General features: G+C 39.7%; 1 protein-coding gene across 1 annotated transcript in view; it reads right to left on the bottom strand.

The window, feature by feature from the left end:
* The window catches only part of LOC132819481 (parkin coregulated gene protein homolog), a 348,040-nt gene that overhangs the window by 124,418 nt on the left and 198,845 nt on the right, over window positions 1-24,777 (bottom strand). Inside the window, exon 3 of the mRNA XM_060831014.1 lies at window positions 3,852-4,023. Within this exon, the coding sequence (XP_060686997.1) occupies window positions 3,852-4,023 (172 nt within the window). The remainder of the gene's footprint in view (window positions 1-3,851; window positions 4,024-24,777) is intronic.

Genomic DNA, 24,777 nt, shown 5'->3' with positions numbered 1-24,777 from the left:
AGGCTGGTAATGAAAGTTTACAGAGAGGTATCGATAGGTTAAATAAATGAGCAAAAAGTTGGCAAATAGGGTACAATATGGGAAAATGTGAAGTTCATTTTGGAAGGGAGAACAAAAGAACAGAACAGAACATTAATTAACTGGAGTAAAACTGCAGAAAGTCGCAACACAAAGGGATTTGGGGTACCTGTGCATGAAAAATAGAAAGCTAGCACACAGATGCAGCAGGTCATCAAGAAGACTAATCGAATGTTGGCCCTTATTTCAAGAGGGTTGGAGTGTAAGAAGTCTTACTGCAGATGAATAAGGTGTTGGTGAGACCAAATCTGGAGTACTGTGAGCAGGAAAAATATAATTTTTTTTGTAGGTAGTTCAGAGAAGGTTCACTAGGCTGATCTCTGATCTGCAGGGATTGTCTTCTGAGCAGAATGAGAGGTAATCTCATTGAAACACAAAGGATTATTAAGGGGCTTGACAGGGTAAATGCTGAGAGAACTTTTCTTCTCATGGGAGGTCTAGGATTGGACGACATAGACTCAGAATAAAGAGGCACCAATTTAAGACTGAGATGAGGAGGAATTTCTTCTCTCAGAGGGTTGTGAGTCTTTGAAACTCTTTTCCATAGAGTGCTGTGGGGTACAGTCCTTGTGTATATTTAAGGCTGGGATAGTTAGATTCTTGCTCAATAGGGGAATCAAGGGTTATGGGGCAAGGGCAGGACAGTGGATGTAAGTAATGTCTGATCAACCAAAATCCTATTGAATGGTGAGTCAAATGACCTACTCCTGTTCCTGTTTCTATGGTCTTTAATGATTGATCTCCACTAACTCTTGGTTGGAATAGCAATGTCTATGCACCTAGGGAGATGGAGCATTGTTGCCAAAGCTACAGCTTCCTGCGATTTACCAATTGCCTGTACATGGTGCAGCCACTACTCATCTTAGGCCTGATCCAGGGAGCATTGTGTTGGAATAAGTACCTGCAATGTTGTATTTGCATTCAGACAGATATTCTCACACACAGAGATAATGGTGAAAACAGAACGTTTCTATCCAAAACTGAGAACGTAAAGTGTCACTCATGCCACCAATATGCCCTCAGAAGCTTGTCTTCATTCTTTCTCTGTCAGTTTGTCTCAATGCAAGTTCAAGCTTAACAGATAAGTGGAGGGTGCCCATCCTACAGTGAAGCCCATTGCCATTGGAAGTCCGGTTGGGATGCTTGTGTTTAGAGGGCCTAGACAAATTGAGTGTGGCCTTGTCAGAGACAAGTGCACTCTGCTTTACTTGAAATTCACAGGGCTGATGGTGATAGGCAGACTGGAGGTGGAAGGCCCGGCCATCTTGCAGTGGCCTGACAGCAGATCTGGTGCCAGTTGGTAGCCTCTCTGCTGAGTGCATTCTGGTTCCCTTGTGAAGTGTACCTTGACTGAAGTCAAGGTCCCTCTTCTTCCTGTCATCTTGCCATTGTTTTGAAGAATCAATGGCACGGGTGATGAATTGCAGGTCTGTGTGCTTATCCCACAGACTCTGAAAATGCTTGACCTGGCTGCTGGTAATTGCATGCTAGAGATAGCAGGGTCTTCTCCAGCAGGGTTCAATATCCTCCTCTTATAGTGAATGAGGAGTTGAAGGCTATCATCCATTTTAGCCTTTTCAGGATTGTTATACGTTGTTTACTCTTGGAATGAAAAGGGGTGGGGTGGGTTGCATCGCTAGTGTGCTGAATCATGTGAGATGAAAGAGCTGGTATGACTGTTAATGCTGGTGCAGGTGAAGTAGATTGTTAAAGCATCCCGAGTAAGTGAATAGGATTAGTAGAGGGTAGTAGGTGGGTAGGAAGGAATATGCAACACACAGTGGTGAGAGTGGTAGAGCCATGAACCTTGTGGGAGGTGGGTGCAGTAGAGTGAGTGTGAGTTTGCAGATGGGAGAATGTTATTCAACTTCATCCTGTATTGCTGGGTGTTTCCCAGAACCATGGAGACGACAATGACCTTGGTAGTGACCTCCATGGCAGGTGGTGTAGTGTCCTTTAATTATTCATGGGAAACAAGACAGCCCACCTCTGCATGATGACATCCTCCGGGTCCCTATCTGTGAAGAAGGCTGCCAATTTGTCATTATCTGCCATGTCCAAGACTAATGTGTCTCTTTGTGTAGAGTGGCTCTGGATACCAGCACTTATAGAGTCATAGAGATGTACAGCACAGAAGCAGACCCTTCAGTCCAACCCGTCCATGCCTACCAGATACCCCAACCCAATCTAGTCCCACCTGCTAGCACCTGGCCCATATCCCTCCTAACACTTTCTATTCATATACCCATCCAAATGCCTCTTAAATGTTGTAATTGTACCAGCCTCCACCACTTCCTCTGGCAGCTCATTCCATACATGTACCACACTTTGTGTGAAAAAGTTGCCCTGTAGGTCTTGTTTATATCTTTCCCCTCTCACCCTAAATCTATGCCCTCTAGTTCTGGACTCCCCGACTCCAGGGAAAAGACTTTGCCTATTTACCCTATCCATGCCCCTCATAGTTTTGCAAACATCTACAAGGTCACCCCCTCAGCCTTCGATGCTCCAGGGAAAACAGCCCCAGCCTGTTCAGCCTCTCCCTAGAGCTCAAATCCTCCAACCTTGGCAACATGCTTGTAAATCTTTTTTTGAACCCTTTCAAGTTTCACAACATCTTTCTGAAAGGAAGGAGACCAGAATTGCACATATTCCAACAGTGGCCTAACCAATGTCCTGTATAGTTGCAACATGACCTCCCAACTCCTGTACTCAATACTCTGACCAATAAGGGAAAGCATACCAAACGCCTTCTTCACTTTTCTATCTACCTGCAACTCCACTTTCACGGCGCTATGAACCTGCACTCCAAGGTCTCTGTGTTCAGCAACACTCCCTAGGACCTTATCATTGAGTATATAAGTCCTGCTTAGATTTGCTTTCCCAAAATGCAGCACCTTGCATTTATCTGAATTGAACTCCATCTGCCACTTTTCAGCCCTTTGACTCATCTGGTCAAGATCCTGTTGTAATCTGAGGTAACCCTCTTCGCTGTCCACTACACCTCCAATTTTGGTGTCATCTGCAAACTTACTAACTGTACCTCTTATGCTCGCATCCAAATCAACTAGACATGTCAGAGTATTTTAAAAATGGCACTAAAGCAAGGTACATCAGTATATTCTGGGATATGCAACGTAATGAATACTTCCAACTACAATTAGTGTGAGAGTTGGAATCACATTGGTTGAGATGGATATCATAAGGGTGTGATAAGTAACTGAAGAGATATTATTGGGATGAAAATGTCAAAAAACTTGCTAGGCCTCATGAGGAGAACCCCTCCATGAAACTCGCAGAAAATTACATTCAACTGAAACATCATATGATTTAGCCCTCTGCCGTTCCAATATTCAGAGTAGCATAATTAATGTGCAAGTTAATCCTGATTGCTCTTGCATACCATCTAGTGGGCAGTAACATTGGGGAATTGGAGGCAGTCAGGGTCATACCTTTTCAGTTTGGGAAGTGTATAAATTTGGGAATAAATAGAAAGAAATAAACAAATATGATCAGAGCTGTATTTTTAACTGCAGTTATTAAATCTGTGTCTAAATGTAAATTCAGTATAATATATTGGATCTTAACATGAAAAGTTTTGTTTCTTTGGAAGAACACTATTTTAAAACTTTCATTCATACTGGCAGAACTAAATCAAATGATCAGTACCCACATGCTGCACCAAGCAGCCTTCTCCCTAATTTTTGACTATCCATAAAATGATACTGTCCCATTAACAAGAGGGAAATGTAAAATTCTAAAATTCAGGACCTTACTTTTTATTGGGATGATTAGCTGAGGGATAACTGGAAGAATCTTCATGCCACCATGTTCTAGCATGTCATGTATCCCCTGCCGCGCAAAGAAGTCATATGGGTGTGCCGTATCACAGAGACCATCAAAGAACAGAGGCAGATAATGATGATAGTCTAATTTCTCAATCTCCACCTGAAAGAAAACAATGAAACCTTAAATATGTTTTTTGTAACAATGAATAAGACTAATAAAACTTTTAATTTCAGGAACTGTTTTGGGGTTACATTTGTTCCAGTACTGCTTTAAAACAAAATTAAGTGGTGAGTGGAATTTAATGATCCTGTTCGGCAAGTTCTAGTTAGTGGGAATTGCTGTTTTATTGGATGAAAGGGCACAAGGTGGAGATCAAGTCGAGCAAAATGAGATCTCCAAAGTGCCAACTTAAAGGTCACTTCATGACTTCATTCCATGATTATATCATTCAGCAGCAGTAGCAGGGGACATCATCTGAACAAGCTATCCAGCAAACGCTGTCAGATTTTCTAGCATTTAATCAGGGGTACCTCATTTATGAGTACTCTATATAAAATCATGAGATCAATAAAACTGCAGTCATGAAGGCCACTTCATGAAGAACCCCTGTTCTTGTCTTCAGTGTCATCTCCCAACCATGATCCTCATCCTGCCAAAACGTGGAATCCATTGTTCATCCTTAATGAAAGACCGACCCAGTGTAGTATTGGCAGTCACCACTGCTTCCAGTGGTGATGAGACTATGAGAAATAAGAGCAGAAGTAGACTATTTTGGCTCCTCAAGTCTGCCCCACCATTCAGTAAGATCATGGCTGATCTGTTTGTTTTGAATTCTACATTACTGTCCACTCTTGATAACCAGTGATTCCCTGCTGAACAAAAATCTATCACTTTCTGAGCCAGAGAGTTCCAAAGTTGTACAACTCTCTGAAGGACAAAAAATCTTTCATCTCTGTCCTGAAAGTGAAACCCCTAATTTTAAAACTGTGTCTCCAAGCTTTGGACTAATGCACAAGAGAAAACATTCTTTCCACTTCCATCTTGTGAAGACCATTCAGAATCTTACCTACTTCAATCAAGTTATCCTTAACTTTTTTAAACTCCAATGGAAACAAGCCTAGCTTTTCCAATTTATCCTCATATGACAACCCATTCATTCCAGACTGTAGTCTGGTAAACCTCCTCTGAACCGACTCTAGGGCATTTACATCCTTCCTTAAATAAATGGACTAAACTGCACACAGTGTTTATCTGTACTGGAAGGCTGCCGATTGGCCAGTAGCCCTTAGGAGTGGTATTTCCTTATGCCTAATTGGATAAAAGGCCTAACACTGCCAGGTAAATGATTGATTGGAATGCTTTCCAGAGAACTGGACATCGACTGGTTCTCCAACATTGAATGAGACCCTGCATTAAATCCTGGCTGACGTTATAGCTTCAATGGAAATCTCTAATTATTAACCTTTTGCTAAACTGCTCAACCAACCGACTTGCTATTGGCTAATTGCTACAAAGTGACACATCTATTAGCAAAGAGTCATTGCTGATACATTTTGAACCTGAATTTAAAACACTGAATATTGCTATGAAGTGGAACATTAGAACAAGAGTAGGCTATTCAGCCTCTCAAACTTCTTTCATCATTCAATTTGGTCAAAGTTCATTGACATCAAGCTCTAATTTACTCAACTTATTTAAGTTTTGCCCATTTGTTCTGATTCACCAGAAAAGGAATTTTATTTTCTACTTTATCAAATCCCTTGATAATTTTAAGCACCATAGTTAAATCATCTCTCAATTTACTATAATAAAGGGGATGCAAACCACATTCTTGCAATCTATTCACATAATTTCACTTCTTACGCCTCTTAACCTCTTATTTTTGTTCAAACTTCCACAAAAACAATAATATTCTTTCTAAGGTGTTGTTCCCAACATTGAATACCTGGAGCAAAAACAGAAATTGCTGGAGAAACTCATCAGGTCTAATATCATCAGCCAAGAGAATCTGAAGAATCTTAAGAAGTATTACTGGACTCAAAATGTTAACTCTGCTGTCTCTCTACAGATGCTGCTAGACCTGCTGAGTTTATCCAGAAATTTCTGTTTTTATTTCAGATCTCCACCAACCACACCTCTTTGTTTTATTTTACTTTGTTTTATACCTGGAGCATAGAATATCTTCGATTTATCTTTGGTTTAAAGATCAATGCTCATGTAGCTTTAGTGATTATATTTTGTAGCTGTGCGATAACTCTAAATGATGTTTATATGTTCCGGATCAGATTCTTTTGCTTTTCCACAATTTGTAATCTTTCACCATTAACAGAAATATTTTGTTGTGAACTCTTCCCTATATTGAACTTTTCTACCGTGGTCTTGACCATTTATTTATATGCATCCATATTTTACCTTGCCATTCTCTTTCTCTAATATATTCATAAAAACTTTTAATATTGTACGTGATGTCTTTTCCAGTATGTTTATGTTCTTTATTCATGCTTATCATTTTCTTTGCTTGAACATGTTGCTATCCACAAACTACTGAATTCATATCTGTCTTTTTATGATGGCCTTATTTAGTAATTTGGTGCACTTGAGTTTGAAAGATTGTAGAGATACCTCAATTTCTTTTTGTTAAAAGCGAATGAAAAGAGATGTTGGAACTTTTTAACAAGCCATTTCTTTGAAAACACATGACTACAGATAGCTGCTGGTCCTGGTTGGTTGAATTCGACTTCAGGGAAAATACCTGACTACTTTTATTATTTGATTTATGGCATTCTGTTTGAACATTATTTTGCAGATTTGGAGATGGTTTTGCATTTTCAGTTTAGAAAGATTGCTGAAAGCCAGGCTTACAGGGGACGACCGGACCTCCAAGTCACCACCCATTTTAATTCCCCTTCCCACTCCCTTTCTGACATGACCATCCTTGACCTCTTCCATTGCCACAACACACCAAACCGCAAATTAGAGGAAAAACACCTCATCTTCTGTCTGAGCAGCCTACAGCCTGGAGGACTCAATATTGAGTTCTCCAATTTTGAATAATCTCCCTCCCATTCCTCAACTCCCTTCCCAGCCCCTCCCCTCCCCCACCCCTCCACTCCTTCCAGCTACCTATCGAATTCATTCCTCCTATTGACCAACCAGGTCGTACCCTCTAACTGTCTTCACCTAGTCCCACCACCACCCTGTCCTAGCAAGCCCTTTGACCTGCAGCTCCCTTACACCCATCCCCAGTTCTGAAGAAGGGTTACTCCTGAACCGTCAACTTCTGCACCTTGTGATGCTGCCTGGCTTGCTGTGTTCTTCCAGCCTCCTGCGTATCTACCTTGGATTCCATTATCTGCATTTATTTTTGTCTGAAAAGAAGGAAGCTTCTCATTTCAGCTCAGATAAAAACAACGTAAAACTGCAGCTGCTGGAAATTGAGAATAAAAATAGAAAAAGCTAGAGAAACTCAACAGGTATGGTACTATGAAGTGAGAAACAGAGTTAACCTTTCAACTTCAAGAACCGAAAAGAATGATGAGATTCAAAATATAAATTGTTTCTTTCTCCACAGATGCAGCCAGAGTTTATCCAGCATTTTCTGTTTTTATTTCCCATTTCAGGTCTACAGTTCTGGAAAAATCTTTGCTGTGAAACCAATCTGAAACCTTACTGTCCTTGAGAAGAGTGTCAATTCTGTTTTTCCTGTTAAGCTGCATGTGCAAAGAGCTCAGAGCTATCTATACATATTTATAGACACCTATTTAAAGATGTCAGAACATTGGACTAACTGCCATATAAACATTTCAAATCTTATTCTTTTTGTCTTCAAGAACAAAGACTAATTGCCCAAAAGTGTTTTTTTTTAACTCAAAGTGAATTCTTGTATAGAGAAGGATCCATTTTTTTTTCCTTTCAACTAGTGTGTGTGTATTTGGGTTATTAAGATGGGTAACCATTTATTATCATATTACAAACTTAGTGTGTTGATCAGTTTTGCATGATCATTCAGTAAGTCTTGTCTTACAATAAATCCTTAATTTTGTGTTATTAAAGAAATGTGTGATGGATCTTTTTCTTTTAAGTCTAATAAAAAGAAAGCATATAATTAATTGGTCATATCAGAAACCTGCTGAAACAATTACATTCATTTTGAGGCCCAATGAATAGTGGAACTACAGGAAGACAGTGCTCTCCTCCCATCCCAGTCAGAACAAACTTGATACTACCTCTTTCCCCATTTATTGAGCATTATTGTTCAAATACACAAGTGGAAGCTTTGACCTTTAGTCACTGTGCCATTTCAGTATTTTATCAAATACCTCTTTGAATGCATTCCAGTGTTGTTTTGAAAGCACCTACAATAACAATGGCACTCAATTCACTAAGGTTTGATTTCCATCTTTTTGAAGGTTGTTTTAATGAAATTTAAAACCTTGGTTGTGACTATTACTTCTTCTGCTCAGATCTACCACCAATAAGGGGCAACCTTTTCATGCAGAAGGTGTAAGGAATGAGCTGCCAGAGGAAGTGGTGGAGACTGGTACAATTGCAACATTTAAGAGGCATTTGGATGGGTATATGAATAGGAAGGGTTTGGAGGGATATGGGCTGGGTGCTGGCAGGTGGGACTAGATTGTGTTGGGATATCCGGTCGGCATGGACAGGTTGGATTGAGGGGTCTGTTTCCATGCTGTACAGCTCTATGACTCTATATTATAATCACTGTTTGTTGCTAGATTTTTACATGATTCTGGTTCTTACCTCATCAATAATCTTTGACCTTATGGGTTCAAATTTAATGTACATATTTGCACCATTTCATGAGACCCATGATACTTTCATTATGTGATATGAACTGGTCTGTTGAGAAAAAGGTGCATTTCCTGCTTACATCAGACGCTGTTATATTGACTAAAGTAACATTGGGATTGCAAATTTGGACAATGAATATACAGAAAACAAGGTTTTGTTCACTCAGGCAAAAATAAAGCATTAAGCTGAAAAATGGGCCATACATGAGTGTTACTTAAGTAGTTATAACACTTGGCCATTTATTTGATTTATTTATTGCCCTATGTATCTTGTTACAAAATAAACCAAAACATAGAATTTAAGGCAGAAAAATGAAGAAATAAAGAAAATGTCCAATTTTACAGTCCTTCTTGTCAAATACTCCATCATGTGTCATGGGGCAGGCGGCCAGGCACAAGTCCCCTTCGCTATACCATTGCCACCACAACAAAAGTTGCAATTTTTCAGTGCCATCTTGCCTCCACTGATGCCCTCACTACGATGAATCCTTGCTTGACCTTGCCAATGCACATGCCACTGGGTACTGTCCAGACTTGAGTCCACTGATGCCATGAGTTTGCTTTGGGCCCACCTCGCCAATGCAGCCATTGCTGATATCACTGACTCTAGTACTAGGCCCAAATTCACCTCTACCACCACCTCCATGAAGCAGACACCACCGGGAACCCAAAGCCACACCAATGAGTCCACACTGCTAGGCTCACTTGCTGCTGCTGATACAATTGCCGTAACTGAGCACTTCACCAAGAGGTTAGTAAAATAAAATAGAAGAGAAAAAGAGAGAGCAGAGAGAAAAAAAGGAAGAAACAAGAAGAAAAGTGGATAGAGTGGATGATCCCATCTTCAGAAGCCCTACTTCATCCCCATCTTACTGGAAGTAAAATGTGTATTTTCTAATTTTAATCTTGTAACCATTCTCCATTATGAAGTGCCTCAGAGGTGTCTTGATTTGTCAGAGTATTATTGCATCTTCACAGGGGAGGCAGAGGAGTAAGTGACGTGTCCATGTAAAAGGCAGCAATGGTGCAGAAGTGCCAGTGTGTCTCAGTCTGCAGGATGACAGGAGAAAGATACAGAGGCTGTGGAGAGGGTAAGTACGATGCCATACCCTCGCCAGTTAGAAATATTTTCAAATCAACATGCTTAGAGATATTATTCCAGACCTCTGGAACAGGTAGCACTTTAACTTAGGCCTTCCAGCTCAAAGGTATAGGCATTACCTCTATGCCACAAAAGCCCTCTCTGCAAGTTGGAACCTGATTCCAAGATGCTCTTTAATAACCACTGCAAGTTTTGGGTGTGTGAAAGCAGTAACTCAGAAGGTGAAGGTTGGTGTGACTGAAGAGGGGAAAGAAGACGTCAATGGCCATGCCAACATCATGTCACATAGAAGGATGAATGACTTGAAGGAAGTTTCTAAAGGCATAGGTCGGGACATAGCATCATCTTTAGTGTTCTCAGCAACATGTGTTTGCAGCCCATGTTAAGGGCAATGGATTCCTCCCTAGTTCCTTTATTCCTCTACCATTCTTTCTCTCTGCTGTTTTATTATGTGTCATTTTGCTTGAGGTTCTCATGGTTCACAATGAAAACAAGGCTACTATCCTCTTCCTCACCTGTATCACTAATGCCTCCAGATTCACATCCGACATTTTAAAATCCGTCATGGGTTTACTCTGCAATAATTCATATTGTAATGATAGTTTTGAGTTGCTTCATTCAGTTAATTTTGAAAGAATTTGACTCAAACTCAATTAGCACAGTCAGGTCATGAATGATGGCCCCTGTGCCCAAGCACCAGACTTTCTCACATTTTAACCCATTGTCCACTGTGCATTCTAGAAATTAATCGCCTTCCTTGCTTGAGTTGTTTAACTTCTCCAATCTATGTGAAAATTAAAATCTCCAATAATAGCCGCTTTGTTTCTGATACATGCTTCTATGATGTCTAGTTTATACATTTACCAACTCGTTCATTGAATTAGTGACTGGAGGTCTGTTGAAAACCTCAAATATTGTCTTAAATTATTTTTACTGTTCTCTTGTTCTTCCACTTCCAAAGTTTATTTATACTTACTGAAGTTCTTTCTCTTCACTGTTGTGGCTATATTTGTAATCAAAATTGCCATACTTCCTTCGTTCCCACCTTCACAGTATATTCTCGTGATCCTACAGCAAGGAATATTTTGCCTCCATTCTTTCCCAGCTTTTAGCAACACGTTATATCTTTTAAGTTGAGTTTGTGCTTCCAATGCATTTTTTTTTTCTTATGCTACATTTCATTCATACATGAAACTCTTTTTGTATTTATTATATATTAGCTATTTTCTGGTTCCTGAATAATGAATGTCGGTTATCAGATGAATACAACTTTTTTTGGTACTTCTAACTTATCTAATTGAATTAACATTATCTTCTCTAATTTATTTTTTTCAATGTATTTACTGTTTTTCATATATTGAAAGCTGCTAATTATGTTTCATTTATTAATTTTTATTTTTAAAATTTCAATAATTCTTGAACTTACCATTGTTAAGATTAAAGAATATAAGCTTTCCACTTTCTTCACTTTCCATAGCTTATTTGTGTTTTAAAAGTACTAACTTCGTTCCCAGCTTACTTTGTCAGTAGCTCAGTCTGCAGCATTCTTCTCTGTTTGAATTCCATAGAAATTCATTTCACTAGTGGATTGCCTGAACATTTAGTAGCGTCTGACACTTAAATTACATTCAAAGAAAAAAGTCTTGTTGCCAATCTGCATTTCATATTAAAATGATGCAACACGAATGAAGAAAACATCTGCTCAAGCATTAGTTTCCTAAGGTGCTAAATCTATTGAGCAGGACAAAATGGAAATGCTGAGACTGAGAAATTCAAGATGGTAGAATGAAGAACAAGAAGCAGACTGGTACCAGTAAATTGGGATACGGTCACAGGAATGTATTGTTGGGGAACATCAGAGATCATGCAGGGATTTGAAGGTGATAATGAGAATCTGAAACTTGAGGGAGGGTTCAAATGGGAAAGATGATAATTTGAACTGGAGAGAAGGAAAATCTGGAAAAGTTTGAAGTTACCCACTTTGGTCAGAAAAACAGAAATCAAGATTATTTCTTAAATAATGAGAGATTGGGAAGTGTTGACATCCAAAGGAACCGGATGCTCATGGGCCACTGAAAGCCAATATACAAGTGCAGTAAGAAATTAGGAAAGCAAATGATACGTGGCTTTTATTGTAGGCAGAATTAAGTACATGAGTAAAGTCTTTATGCAATTGGAAAAAACCTTTGTGACACCACATCTGGAGTACTGTGTACAATTCTGGTCTCAATACCCAAGCATAAATATTTGTCATAGAGGGAGTACAATGAAAAGTTCAACACAGCAGTTCCTGGCTGTTGTAGAAGGAGAGATTAAGAAGACTGGGCCTGTATACTCTAACATTTAGAAAAATGAAAGGTAGTCTCACTAAAACCTACAAAATTCTTACGGGGCAGACGGTGGAGAGATGGTTCCCTGGCTGGGGTGATGCTGTCGAGAATCGGGGACACAGTTTCAGAATAAAGGCCAGAAAAAAAATTGGGATTTGGATGAGGAGGGTTTTCATTGTTTTGAGGATGGGGAATCTTTGGATTTCTCTACTCCAGAGGCTGTGGAGTGTCAGTCATTGTGCATGTTAAAGAGAGAGATAGATTTCTCAATATTCAAGGCATCAAAAGATACAGGGTAAGTGCAGGAAAATGGTGAAGCGGTAGAATGTTTCAAGTGATGCAACTATGCCAGTTCCCTTCAGTTCTGTGCTGTTTTCTGATTTTATGTGTCAATATTTCCCATATGAGGAGAATGTCAATGATTGTATTACAATCTTTCTCAGATGATTTGCTTCACATAGCTGAATAGCTTGAACTATGCAGAAGCAGACAAAAATGAGTATGAAGCTAGTAGCATTGGCATGTGTATGAAAGTGACGTATAGCATATGAATGTTAGACTTGAGTACTAAAAATTTTGATAGGTGAGTTATGGAAGCGTCGTGCATTGAGCAAAGACGGAGGTGAGTGGAGTGATGATAATGATGATGGATTCACAGGCCTTGACTAACCATGCAACATCATTAAATTTCTTGTGGCATTGCTGCCAGGTTTCAGGAAATCATCTAGAATTAATCTTCCTAGTTATCTTTTCCCATTTCTCATTGAATGCATGCACATGGGCCCCCTGGCTAATTCTTCATATCTCACTTTGGGCATTATGACCTCCCTTGCAGTAACAGAAATCTTTGGACCTCTGTCTTTGCTTTGTTACTCTCTTTGCTGTTTTTGTAGCCATTTTCTCTACAGGCTGTCATTCGCAGCTTCTGTGTGAAGAATGCAACTACCATTTAACAGGGAAGGCTAGCTTTTGCATGGGGGTGGGGGTGACATTTTGAAATCACCATATGGTAAGATATCTTGAGAGACAGCGAGTCAGTAATAGGATTTGCACTTAGCTGCACACTACACTAAAATGATTAAAATTAAAAGACATTTACACGTTTTCTGCCTCAACAGAACTGGGCACTAGTTAACTGTAATTAGATTACTTACAGTGTGGAAACAGGCCCTTCGGCCCAACAAGTCCACACCGACCCGCCGAAGCGCAACCCACCCATACCCCTACATATACCCCTTACCTAACACTATGGGCAATTTAGCATGGCCAATTCACCTGACCCGCACATCTTTGGACTAATCTCAAGCTTTGTGAGGGCACATGATTAGACTTGCTAGAATATATCCCAGCTTCCAGCAGATGGGCTAAAGAAGAGATGGAAGATGAAATAATGTTGCAAAAATAGAAGTAGGCAGTCTTTATAATGCTGAAACTCAAATTCAGGATCAAATAGGGCATTGATGTTATACACAAATTTATTCATCTTCAGAGAGTAGAAAGCAAGGCAGATAGAATTGATGACATGGGCGCAAAGTATACGGTTATGGCTAAAGATAGTGGCTTCAATCCACAAATAACTGGAGGAGATGACATCTTACCCAAGCCTACAGAGATAGATAAGTGGTCAACACTCAGATGCACACGTAGCAGCTAATTGCATGTCAGTGTATGATATCATACATTCTGGGAAATCAAAGATAGAGGGTGGGAAAATTTCTGGCTGGAACAGGCTGCTCCTCATTTTGAAGTATTTTAAATGTTGGAGGTGATTTCCTCGAATTCCAGGAGCAGCAATTACTGTTTTATATGCTGTTGCATTGCTTTGAAACTGGAGAAAAAAAGTCAAAATAACAGGAGAGAAACAGACAAAGGCAGTACATGGTGAGGTCAGTGCAGAAGAGAGAGAGAGAGAGAGAGAAAGAGAGAGAAAGAGATCCACACTGCTAACTGACACAGCAGTGAACCTGCACAGTTACTGCCTTTGCTGTTTGAATTCATGTATCGCTGGACATCTGAGTGCATCTGGGAAAGTCAACAAATAATGAAATTCACAACAAATCTTGGAGGAACCTGTTTGGGAGAGGTCACAACACAGAAACAGATAAGTAAATATTTTAAGTGTGGCCTTACAGTAAGTCTACAGTAGTCAGTAGAGTAGGTTCTTTCTTGATCATATGTTATGTTGAGATACGTGTCTTGATTAAACTTAAAAATAAAAGCCATAAGTATTAATTTAATCAGGAACAGTGTTTTGTAGAGGAATACAAGAGTGCTATTTTCTGGGTCTGTAGATTGAAAGAAGCAAAAATGGCCTTTTAGTAGAGTGATATGCTTTTCTTGTCAGATGTGGGAGTTTAGGGAGAGTTTAAGCGTTACTGAGGATTCTATCTGCAATAAATGCCGTTGGCTGGGAATCCTATCAAATTGAATGGATCAATTGGAGAGACAGTTAGAGGCAATGAAGAACTTATAGGCACAAGGGGATGTGATAGATGGCAGTTATAGGAAGTGAGAAAAGGTGCAGGTACAGTCACATAGATAGGTTAACTCCAGGAAAGGTAAGAGAGGTAGGCAGGTAGTGCAGGAGTTCTCTATGGCTATCCCCATTTCAAACAAGTATACGGTTTTGAATAATTAGGGGGTCACGGACTCTCAGGGGAATGCAGCATGAACAGCCAAGTTTCTGGTATTGAGAGTAGCTCTAATGTAAAGAGGGGTATGTCAGGTTCCAAGAGATCAATTGTGTTAGGGGACTCTCTAGTGCAAGATACAGACAGACTTTTCTGTAACCAGCAGCAAAATGTCAGAATGGTGCCAGGATCAAGGATCTCTCAGAAAGGGTGCAGAATGTTCTCAGGGGATAGAGGGGCCAGCAGGAGGTCATTGTACACATTGGAACCAATGACATAAGAAGGGAAAAGGTTGAGATTCTGAAGGGAGACTACAGAGAGTAAAGCAGGAGTTTAAAAAGGAGAGCCTCGAGAGTAGAAATATCTGGATTACTCCTAGTGCTTCAAGCTAGAGAGGGCAGGAATAGGATGAATGCATGGCTGACAAGCAGGTGTATTGGAGAAGGATTCACATTTTTGGATCATTGGAATCTCTTTTGGGATAGAAGTGACCTGTACAAGAAGGACGGAGTGCACCTGAATTGGAAGGGGACAAATATACTGGCAGGGAGATTTGTTAGAGGTCCTCAGGACGATTTAAGCTGTTCAAGTGGAAGGTGGGACCCAGAGAGTTGGTGAGGAAAGAGATCAATCTGAGACTAGCACAGTTGAGAACTGGTACAGGTGAGTCAAACAGTCAGGGCAGGTAGGGACAAAATAGAGAACAAGGTAGGACTGATAAATTAAACTGCATTTATTTCAATGCAAGAGGCCTAACAGGGAAGGCAGATGAACTCATGACACAGTTAGGAACATGGACTGAGATATCATAGCAATTACAGAAACACGGTTCAGGGATGGACAGGACTGACAGCTTAATGTTCCAGGATACAAATGCTATGGGAAGGACAGAAAGGGAGGCAAGAGAGGAGGGGGAATGGCATTTTTGATACGGGATAGCATTACAGCTGTACTGAGGCAGGATATTCCCGGAAATACATCCAGGGAAGTTATTTGGGTGGATCTGAGAAATAAGAAAGGGATGGTCACTTTATTGGGATTGTATTATAGACTGAAAATGTGTTGCTGGAAAGGCGCAGCAGGTCAGGCAGCATCCAAGGAGCAGGAGAATCAACGTTTCGGGCATGAGCCCTTCTTTGGGCTCATGCCCGAAACGTCGATTCTCCTGCTCCTTGGATGCTGCCTGACCTGCTGCGCCTTTCCAGCAACACATTTTTAGCTCTGATCTCTAGCATCTGCAGTCCTCACTTTCTCCTATTGTATTACAGACGCCCTAATAGTCAGAGGGAAATTGAGAAACAAATTTTTCAGGAGATTTCAGTTATGGTTGGGGATTTTAACTTTCCAAACATAAAATGGGACTGCCATAGTGTTAAGGGTTTAGATGGAGAGGAATTTGTCAAGTGTGTACAAGAAAATTTTCTGATTCAGTTTGTGGATGTATCTACGAAACAAGGTGCCAAACCTGTCCTACTCTTGGGAAATAAGGCAGGGCAGGTGACTGAGGTGTCAGTGAGAGAGCACTTTGGGGCCAGCAACCATAGTCATATTCATTTTAAATTGTGATGGAAAAGGATAGACCGGATCTAAAATTTGAAGTTCTAAATTGAAGCAAGGCCAATTTTGATGGTATTAGGCAAGAACTTTCAAAAGTTGATTGGGGGCAGATGTTCGCAGGTAAAGGGACAGCAGGAAAATGGAAAGTCTTCAGAAATGAGATAACAAGAGTCCAGCGAAAGTATATTCCTGTAAATTGATCCAGAAAGCATTGCTAGATTAAAACTCAGGTGAGACTAGATTGGGTTGGGATATCTGGTCAGCATGGATGGGTTGGACCGAATGGTCTGTTTCCATGCTGTACATCTCTATGACTCTATGACTCTAAATGCAGAAAAACCTACTAGCTGACTGGAAGGTACCAATTTTTTTCAATAAAAATAAGCTATGCTGTTCAGGGAATTTGAAGTTTATCCTGAAGTAATTGACATGTAAAAATGATTGTGAGATTGCCAGGCAATAAGGCTATTAGATTTAACTAATTATGGTAATTCCTAGTGAAAACATGATTCAGCCAGACTGGTATCTATTTCATGATAGTTGCAATTCCCAGAGGTCTGCCTTTGAAATGGTTCCTTCGCTTATAACTTTACAACATAAATTTGGAATTAAATAGTGCCCATTAGCACAGAAGAAATGACAGACAAAATGCAATTATTAAGGTACAAATTTTGGCAAAATACTAACCTTTGACACTATCATGGTCTATGTTTTGAAGAAAACAAAAGTACTTGAAGGGAGGAAGGAGAGAGAGTTTTGGGACAGCGACCATGTGGTAAGATCGTTTCCGAAGAATTGAATAAGACTTGGAGACTGGCTTTTTATGAAGCAGGTGACAAATATAGTTTCACAGCTGTCAGACAGAGAAATTGCACAAAGGCTCTGGAGATTGAGGTTGCACTGAAATAACAAACAAGCAGTGCAGTTTCATCGTTGACATGTGAGGTCTAACATCCAGCCTCATGTACACTTGCAGAGGTATCGGTGATTTTTAAAAGAATCACTGCATGAAACTACAGGAGAAGAGGATGATCTTTGATTTTGAGCCTGATTAGCTAAGTATTTGATTTTAAGATGTATAAAACTTCTAAACCTTTTCTTCTGTAAATCTATAATATTTAGTAAGGTGAAGGCATTTTTTTGTTTATACTAAGATCTGTCTCTTGATTTACTTTAATATGAAGCATTAGTATTAAGTTATCCAAGAGCAGTGTTTTTGACAAATAAGATTGTGCTAATGCTGTGTTTTTGAGCTAGTTGTGCTGTGTTCCATTTTTAGATAATTTCTGGGTCTGTAGATTGTTAAAAGGGCCGAAATAACTCTTCGTTGGATGATGTGCTTTTCCTGTCAGATATGGGAGATCAGGGAGAATTTGAATGCTCTGGGAGACAATGTCTATAGGAAGTGTGTTTGGTTGTGAACCCTATCAGAATGCGCAGATTGGTTCGAGCAGCAGTTAGAGGCAATGAAGAGTTTACAAGGGCAACGGGGTGTGATAGATGGCAGTTTTAGGAAGGTGGAGAATTTGCAGATACAGTCAGGGAGATGGCTGACTGCTAGTAATAATAGGAGAGGCAGCCAGGTAGTATAGGAGTCTCCTGTGGCTGTCCACATCTCAAACAGATATGCCATTTTGGATACTAGAGGGAGTAATGGCCTCTCAAAGGAACATAGCACTAACAGCCAAGTTTCTGGTACCATGACTGGCTCTACTTTAATAGTGGATATTTCAGGTTCCAAGCAATTGAGCTGCTGTCTGGGGCAAACATAGATGTTTCTGCAGCCGTGAGCAAAACATTGGGATGGTGTGCTGCCTCCTAGTGCCAGCATATCTCAGTGTAGGTGCAGAATGATCTGCAAGGGGAAAGTGACCAGCAGGACATTGTTGTGAATGAATGAAGGGCTTACTCCTGAAACATTGGCTCTCCTGTTCCTTGGATGTTGCCTGACCTGCTGTTCTTTTCCAGTGCCAGCCATTTTGACACCAATGGCATAAGCAGGGAAAGGGATGTCGCTCTTGAAAGGAAATTTGCCTGTGCTACTCATGAAGCTTTAAACTAGTAAAGTTGGGGTGCAAACGAAAGCTATAGTGAGGAAAGAGAAAAGGCTGAGGCTGGTACAATAGATAAGAGGAGCAAGTCAAATAGCTAAGGCAGACAGGTGCTTGGCAAGAGGCCTGACAGGTAAGGCAGATGACCATAGAGCATCCTTGGGAATATGGGATTGGGATATTATAGCTATTATAGAAACATGGCTCAGGGATGGACAAGACTGGCAGCATAATGTTTCCATGGTATAGATGCTATAGAAAGGATAGAAAGGGAGGCAAGTGAGGAGAGGGAATGATGTTTTGGTTAGTTTTACGAAGTTGAAAGAGTGTATATTCACTTTAAGATAGAAAGCATTTTAGAAGTAAATTTGAAGTACAGCCACAGCTGCCATAACAGAACAGCTAAGAGACAGGCGGTTCTAGAATAGACACGTGTAGCAAATGGCTGTTAAATGGATACCTGAGTTTTGGTTGTGTTTTGAAAACAATTTAAATTTAACCAATCAATTTAATTTATGCCCAAGATACTAAAATCAAATTGAGTTTGAATTTATTGTTTGACAACATTGGGCCAATGAGAGGGAATGACGTTGGGGGGATATAAAAAAAGTAGGCAGTTTGAAAATTGGTCTGCCTTAGAGCCAAGAGCTAACTGCCCATTTAAAATCTTGCTTTCAAAGAAATTAGAAAACAGTCTATATTAAAAGTTCCTTTTCCTGAAAAACATGCTCACAGTAAAAATAAAGAAGATGACCCAGGGAGTTTAGCAGATGGAAGACTGAAGACAGCAGAGAAATCAGAGAATCTATGGACTTGAGATTAAGTGAATATAATGTTTAATAATTTGTATTATTGGAATAGCATGTTAATAGCATTGTGTTCACTTAGAGGAAAGAGTATTCAGTTTGTTCATAGTTTTGTTTGGTGTTCTGTTTAGAAAATAAATTGTTATTTTTCTTTTAACAGTGGAAATTAGGAGTTGTCTGTCACTCACTCACATTTTAACAAATTATGAGGTGAGATGAGCATCTCTGAGTGTTTGACTTTAACTAACAAAAGGGTTTGACCACTTCATTGTAACAGTTTGAATCTGGTAGACATATTCATTATTGTTAGCAAATACTGGTTCCCACTTTTAGTGTTAGAGAGGGGACCCACACAATCAATCAGAACCCTGGTGAAAGGTTCTTCAAGTGTGGGAATTGGCAACAAAGGTGCTCGTTTTTATTACTGCCTGTTCCTTACCTACCATTTGGCTCGTATGTACGGCAAAATTCAACCACATCCTTATGCAGTCCAGATCAATAGTAGTGCATTTATACTTTAAGTTGAGTCTTCCTTACACCTAGTTGATTCATGTGTTACTCTTAATACTTCCTGTCTGTATGCTATTGGCAACACAACCTGGTGCACTTCTGCCCATTTTTCCTCTGCACTAGCCTGTCGTGGTCTCCATTTTAATCTTAGGATTCTCTCCTTAAGATAATAACTCTCGGGAATACATTCTGATTCCTTTCCTGAGTATGCATCATAATATTTATTTTTTATTGTCTCATCATCATTCTGTTGTAAGTCCATTAGCCTTTCAGGAATAAACATCTCTGCCTGTCCCTCTATCTGTTCAGGATTTTCCTGAACCATTACTTCAAACAGTGTGTCAGCTAACTGAACCTCAACTCCTTCATCTTTCTCTTTAGTTTTCCCTTCTTGCTGTAACTTATAATTCGCTACGACACAGTATGGAAAACATCCACGTATTTTTCTTTTAACTACTCCGTTCCTGATTTTCCTTTTGCTTTTCCTCTACAAGGGCATCACTCCCACCTTGGATCCAGCCAGGTCGTTTCCAAGAACAAACTGCATTCTTGGAACTGCCACTCTGTCAATCACTCCCACTGTTACTTCCCCAGTCTTGATTTGGCTCTCCAACCTGATCTTACACAGGGGAATGCTAAATTTCAGTCTATCCATTCCACAAGTTATCACCCTCTCAGGTGACATGTCAGAAAAAGTGCAAATACTTTCATCTCTTTGCGCTCTGAAAGCTAGTGCTTCAAATAAATCCATTGGACTATAACCTGGTGTTGTGTGATTTTTAAACTTTGTCCACTACAGTCCAACACCGACTCCTTCATTTCATATTAAAGACTGACCAGATCCCAAATTTCTTAAAATTATAACTTCTTTCCCTTCTCCGTTGTTCTTCCTGAGTAAACTTTACCCACAGAGGTGAAGTCTTAATAGAGATTTAGCACTAACTCACTACCCAACCCCTGCTACATTGTGCACTCTCCTGCAGCTCCTCACCTTTTCTTGGTGTTTCCTTTACTACTTCCACTAATCCCACTGGCTTATCCTTTTTTATCACATCTTTTCCCCCAGTGCCTTTCTTCAACGACCAGCATTGTGATTTTACATGTCCTACCTTATTGCAGTGAAGCCACCTTTCTCCAGTGCCTTTCTTAAACCACCGGCAATGTAATTTAATGTGTACCACTCTATTACAGTAAAAACACGAGACCTTTCACCTCCTTTACACTCTCTTGGGTTTCCTTTTATATCTATGGTAAACTATTCTCAGTTTGATCTACTCTTTGTTTTGAAGTGAAAGGTCTCCCCTTCATCCAATTTCTATTCCTCATGGGATGAAATTTCTCTTGGAAGCTAAATATCATCTGCCATCTCTGTTATCTCTTCTCACTTCTTGAACTTTCTGTTCATCCACATAAGTTCTTATCAGCTCTAGAAGTGAGTTTTTAAACACCTCCAACAGAATAGTCTCTCTTAGAGCCTCAAATGTCTTGTCTATTTTTAAGGCCTGCACCCATTGAACAAAATTGCTATGTTTAATTCTTTCAAACATAAGGCAACATAAGTCTGACCTGGTTCCTTCTTTATGTTTTTGAACTGCTGTTGATACACTTCTGGTACCAAATCATAGACACTCAAAATACCCTGTGACATCTGCATAATCTCTTGATTTGATCGCAGTGCAAATATCCCATTAGCCCTGCCTACCAGCTTAGTCTGAACGAGCATTATCCACAAGGTGTCTGGCCATTCCATCTGCCTAGCCAATTTTTCAAACAAAATAAAAAAGGCTTCAACAACATCTTTCTCATCGAAATTTGGCAATGTTTTCACATATCTGGATCCATTTCTACATTTTCCTTTCAATTCCATTCCGGTAACTAGATCTTCATAATTAATTCACAACTTCTGAAGTTCAAATTCTCTTTCTTTTTGCTCAGCTAAGAACTTTCTCTCACGTTCTTTTTCTTCTCTTCCTCTTTCTTCTCTCTCTCTTTGCTCAGCTAAGAATCCTTTCTCCCATTCTGTACTTTCTAACTCAAGTTGCTGCATCTGTAATTGCATTTTAGCCATTTCCAAAGATTCTAAAAGCCTTTCCAACACATTTAATTGTTGAGCTATTTCAAAATAACCTCTTCATTTTTTGGAGACACAGGTAATTCCAGCTCCAGATTGTCTGCCAAAACAACAAATTCAAACTCAGTTGGGTTTTAGTGTCCTGGGCGTAACTTAATTGGTTAAATTTGAATTGTTTTCAAAACAACAACCAAAACTCAGATATCCATATAAAAGCCATTTGCTACATGTATCTATTCTGGAACAGCCCGTCTCATAACTGTTCAGTTCTGACAGCTGTGGCTGTATTTTACATTTACTTTAAAATTCAGAAAACACTTTCTATCCTAAAGTGAATGCACACTCTTTCAACTTTCTAACAGTTAGACATAACATTATGCTGTACGTAGGGAGGAAAATCTTGGGGAATCGTCGAGGGAAGTTATTTGGGTGGAACTGAAAAATAAGAAAGGGATGTCCACCTTATTGGCATGGTATTATAGGCCCCCCAATAGTCAGTACAAGATTGAGAAGTAAATATGTAAGGAAATCTTAGATATCTATAAGGGTTGTAACCCTTTCCGAACATAGACTGGAACTGCCATAGTGTTAAGGGTTTGGATGGGGAGAAATTTGTAAAGTGTGTACAAGAAATATTTCTTCATCACTAGTAGATGTACCTACTAGAGCAGGAGCAATACTTGAGCTGTTCTTGGGAAATAAGGCAGGGCAAGTGACCGAGGTATCAATGGGTAGCACTTTGGAGCCAGTGATCATAATTGCATTTGATTTAAAATAGTTATGGAAAAGGATAGAACAGATGAAAAAGCTAAAGATCTAAATTGGAGTAAGATGAATTTTGAAAGTATTTGACAGAAACTTTCAAAAGTTGATTGGGAGACACTATTCACAAGCGAAGGAACGGTTGAGAAGTAGGAGGCCTATGAAAATCAGATAACGAGAGTCCCAAGACAGTATGTTCCTGTTAGTGTAAAGGGCAAGGCTGGTAGGTGTATGGATTGCTGGTTGACTAGAGAAATGGAGACTCTGGTCAAGAAAAAGAAGGCATGTCTTAAGGTGCATCTGGACAGATGCATGAGTAGGTGGGGAGCAGAGGGATACAGATACTTAGGAATTGGGTTTAGACAAATGATTTGGATCAGCTGAGGCTTGGAGGGCCAAAGGGCCTTTTCCTAGGCTCTAAATAATCTTTGTTCTTTGTATCTATCCGGTACACACAGCTGTGAGTGAGTGAATCCCGTGAGGAGTATAAGGGGAGTAGAAGTATACTTAAGAGGGAAATCAGGAGGGCAAAAAGGGGACATGAGATAGCTTTGGCAAATAGGATTAAGGTGAATCCAAAGGGATTCTACAAATACATTAAGGACTAAAGAGTAACTAGGGAGAGAACATGGCCCATTAAAAATCAACGTTGTCCTCGATGTGTGGAACCACAGGAGATGGGTGAGATACTAAATAATTTTTTTGTGATAGCATTTACTGTGGAGAAGGGCAGGGAAGTTGGGGAAATTAGGAAAATAAATAATGAAATCATGAAAACTAATCATATTACAGAACAGGAGGTGATGGAGATCTTAAAATGCATAAAGGTATCCACAGGACCTGATCAGGTGTACTCTAGAACTCTGTAGGAAGCTAGGGAGGAAATTGCTGGGCTCCTTGCTGAGATAGTTGTAACAGTGACAGCCACAGGTGAGGTGCCGAAGACTGGAAGCTAGCTAATGTGGTGCCTTCATTTAAAAAAGGTGGTAGGGAAAAGTCAGGGAACTATAGACCAGTGAGCCTTATGTCAATGGAGGGTAAGTTGTTGCAAGGAATCCTGAGGGACAGGATTTACATGTATTTGGAAAGGCAGGAATTAATTAGGGATAGTCAACATGGTTTTGAGCATAGGAAATCATATCTCACTAAAGACTGAGTTTTTTGAAGAGATCACAAAGAAGATTGATGAAGGCAGAGTGGTGACTTTGTCAATAAGGACTTCAGCAAAGTGTTTAACAAGTTTCTGCATGGTCAACTGGCTCATAAGATTAGATCACATAGGATCTGGGGGAGCTAGCCAATTACATACAAAATTGGCTTGAAGGCAGTGGGTGGTAGAGAGAGCTTCCACCACTCTCTCTGGCAGCCTTGCCTGACATAGAACAGTGTAATACATCTTGGATCTGAATGTTCTTAAAATGCACTTACTTGATAAAAAAAATTGCTATCGGAATTATTAGTAGTGGTGAATGTCTTGATGGTTTGCTCATTCTGATAAATTTGCCTTGTCAACTTTGACATCTTACACTCAATCCTATCACAACTGTAATCCTATGTACCATTTGATGTAGATCTTCAACAAGCTTTTGTTAATAATGTCACTGTAAATATTGGCAAAATAAATGGGAATGTCTGATTCTGGGAAAGATCAAAATATTGATACCAGTAGTACAAAATAAATCTGGATTTAAATTACATTAGCGTGATGGATAATGAAATCCACTCATAGGTCTGAACATCTCAGCAATCACACTGCTTGGTACAAGGGATATTATACTATATACATTACACAAAACACAAATCAGTTACATGAGATCACTGTCCTTCTATGTTCTTTTTATTTGGTATATCTTTCAGAGTGTGAGCTGCATATCTGGGAATATGATACAACTATTTTCTAACCAAATGTTTGAATTATCTTTTGGAAAAATCAGTATTAGATCTCATACGGAAGATGAGCATGCCGATTAGGAAGAACACAGATTCAATTCCTACTTCTGTGCTGAATTTGTAGGTTCCAGCTATGACAACGATGACAGTGATATTAGCCAAAGTAATCCTGGATCAAGGAGAAGCTTTATAGTCCACAGTCGGAGGAAATATTCACTCCATTTAATCTGAATTCGATTCAAATGCAGATCTCAGAAAACAATCTATTCTTCGAGAGATGATTTGGAGATTGTTTACGATCGAGCCCTCCACAATCACCTGATGAAGGAGCGTTGCTCCGAAAGCTAGTGTGCTTCCAATTAAACTTGCTGGACTATAACCTGGTGTTGTGTG

This window comes from Hemiscyllium ocellatum, chromosome 10, assembly GCF_020745735.1.
Source record: "Hemiscyllium ocellatum isolate sHemOce1 chromosome 10, sHemOce1.pat.X.cur, whole genome shotgun sequence".
Classification (NCBI taxonomy): domain Eukaryota; kingdom Metazoa; phylum Chordata; class Chondrichthyes; order Orectolobiformes; family Hemiscylliidae; genus Hemiscyllium; species Hemiscyllium ocellatum.
Note: the sequence above shows the minus strand (reverse complement) of the source record. Positions and strands in the feature narration are given on the sequence as shown.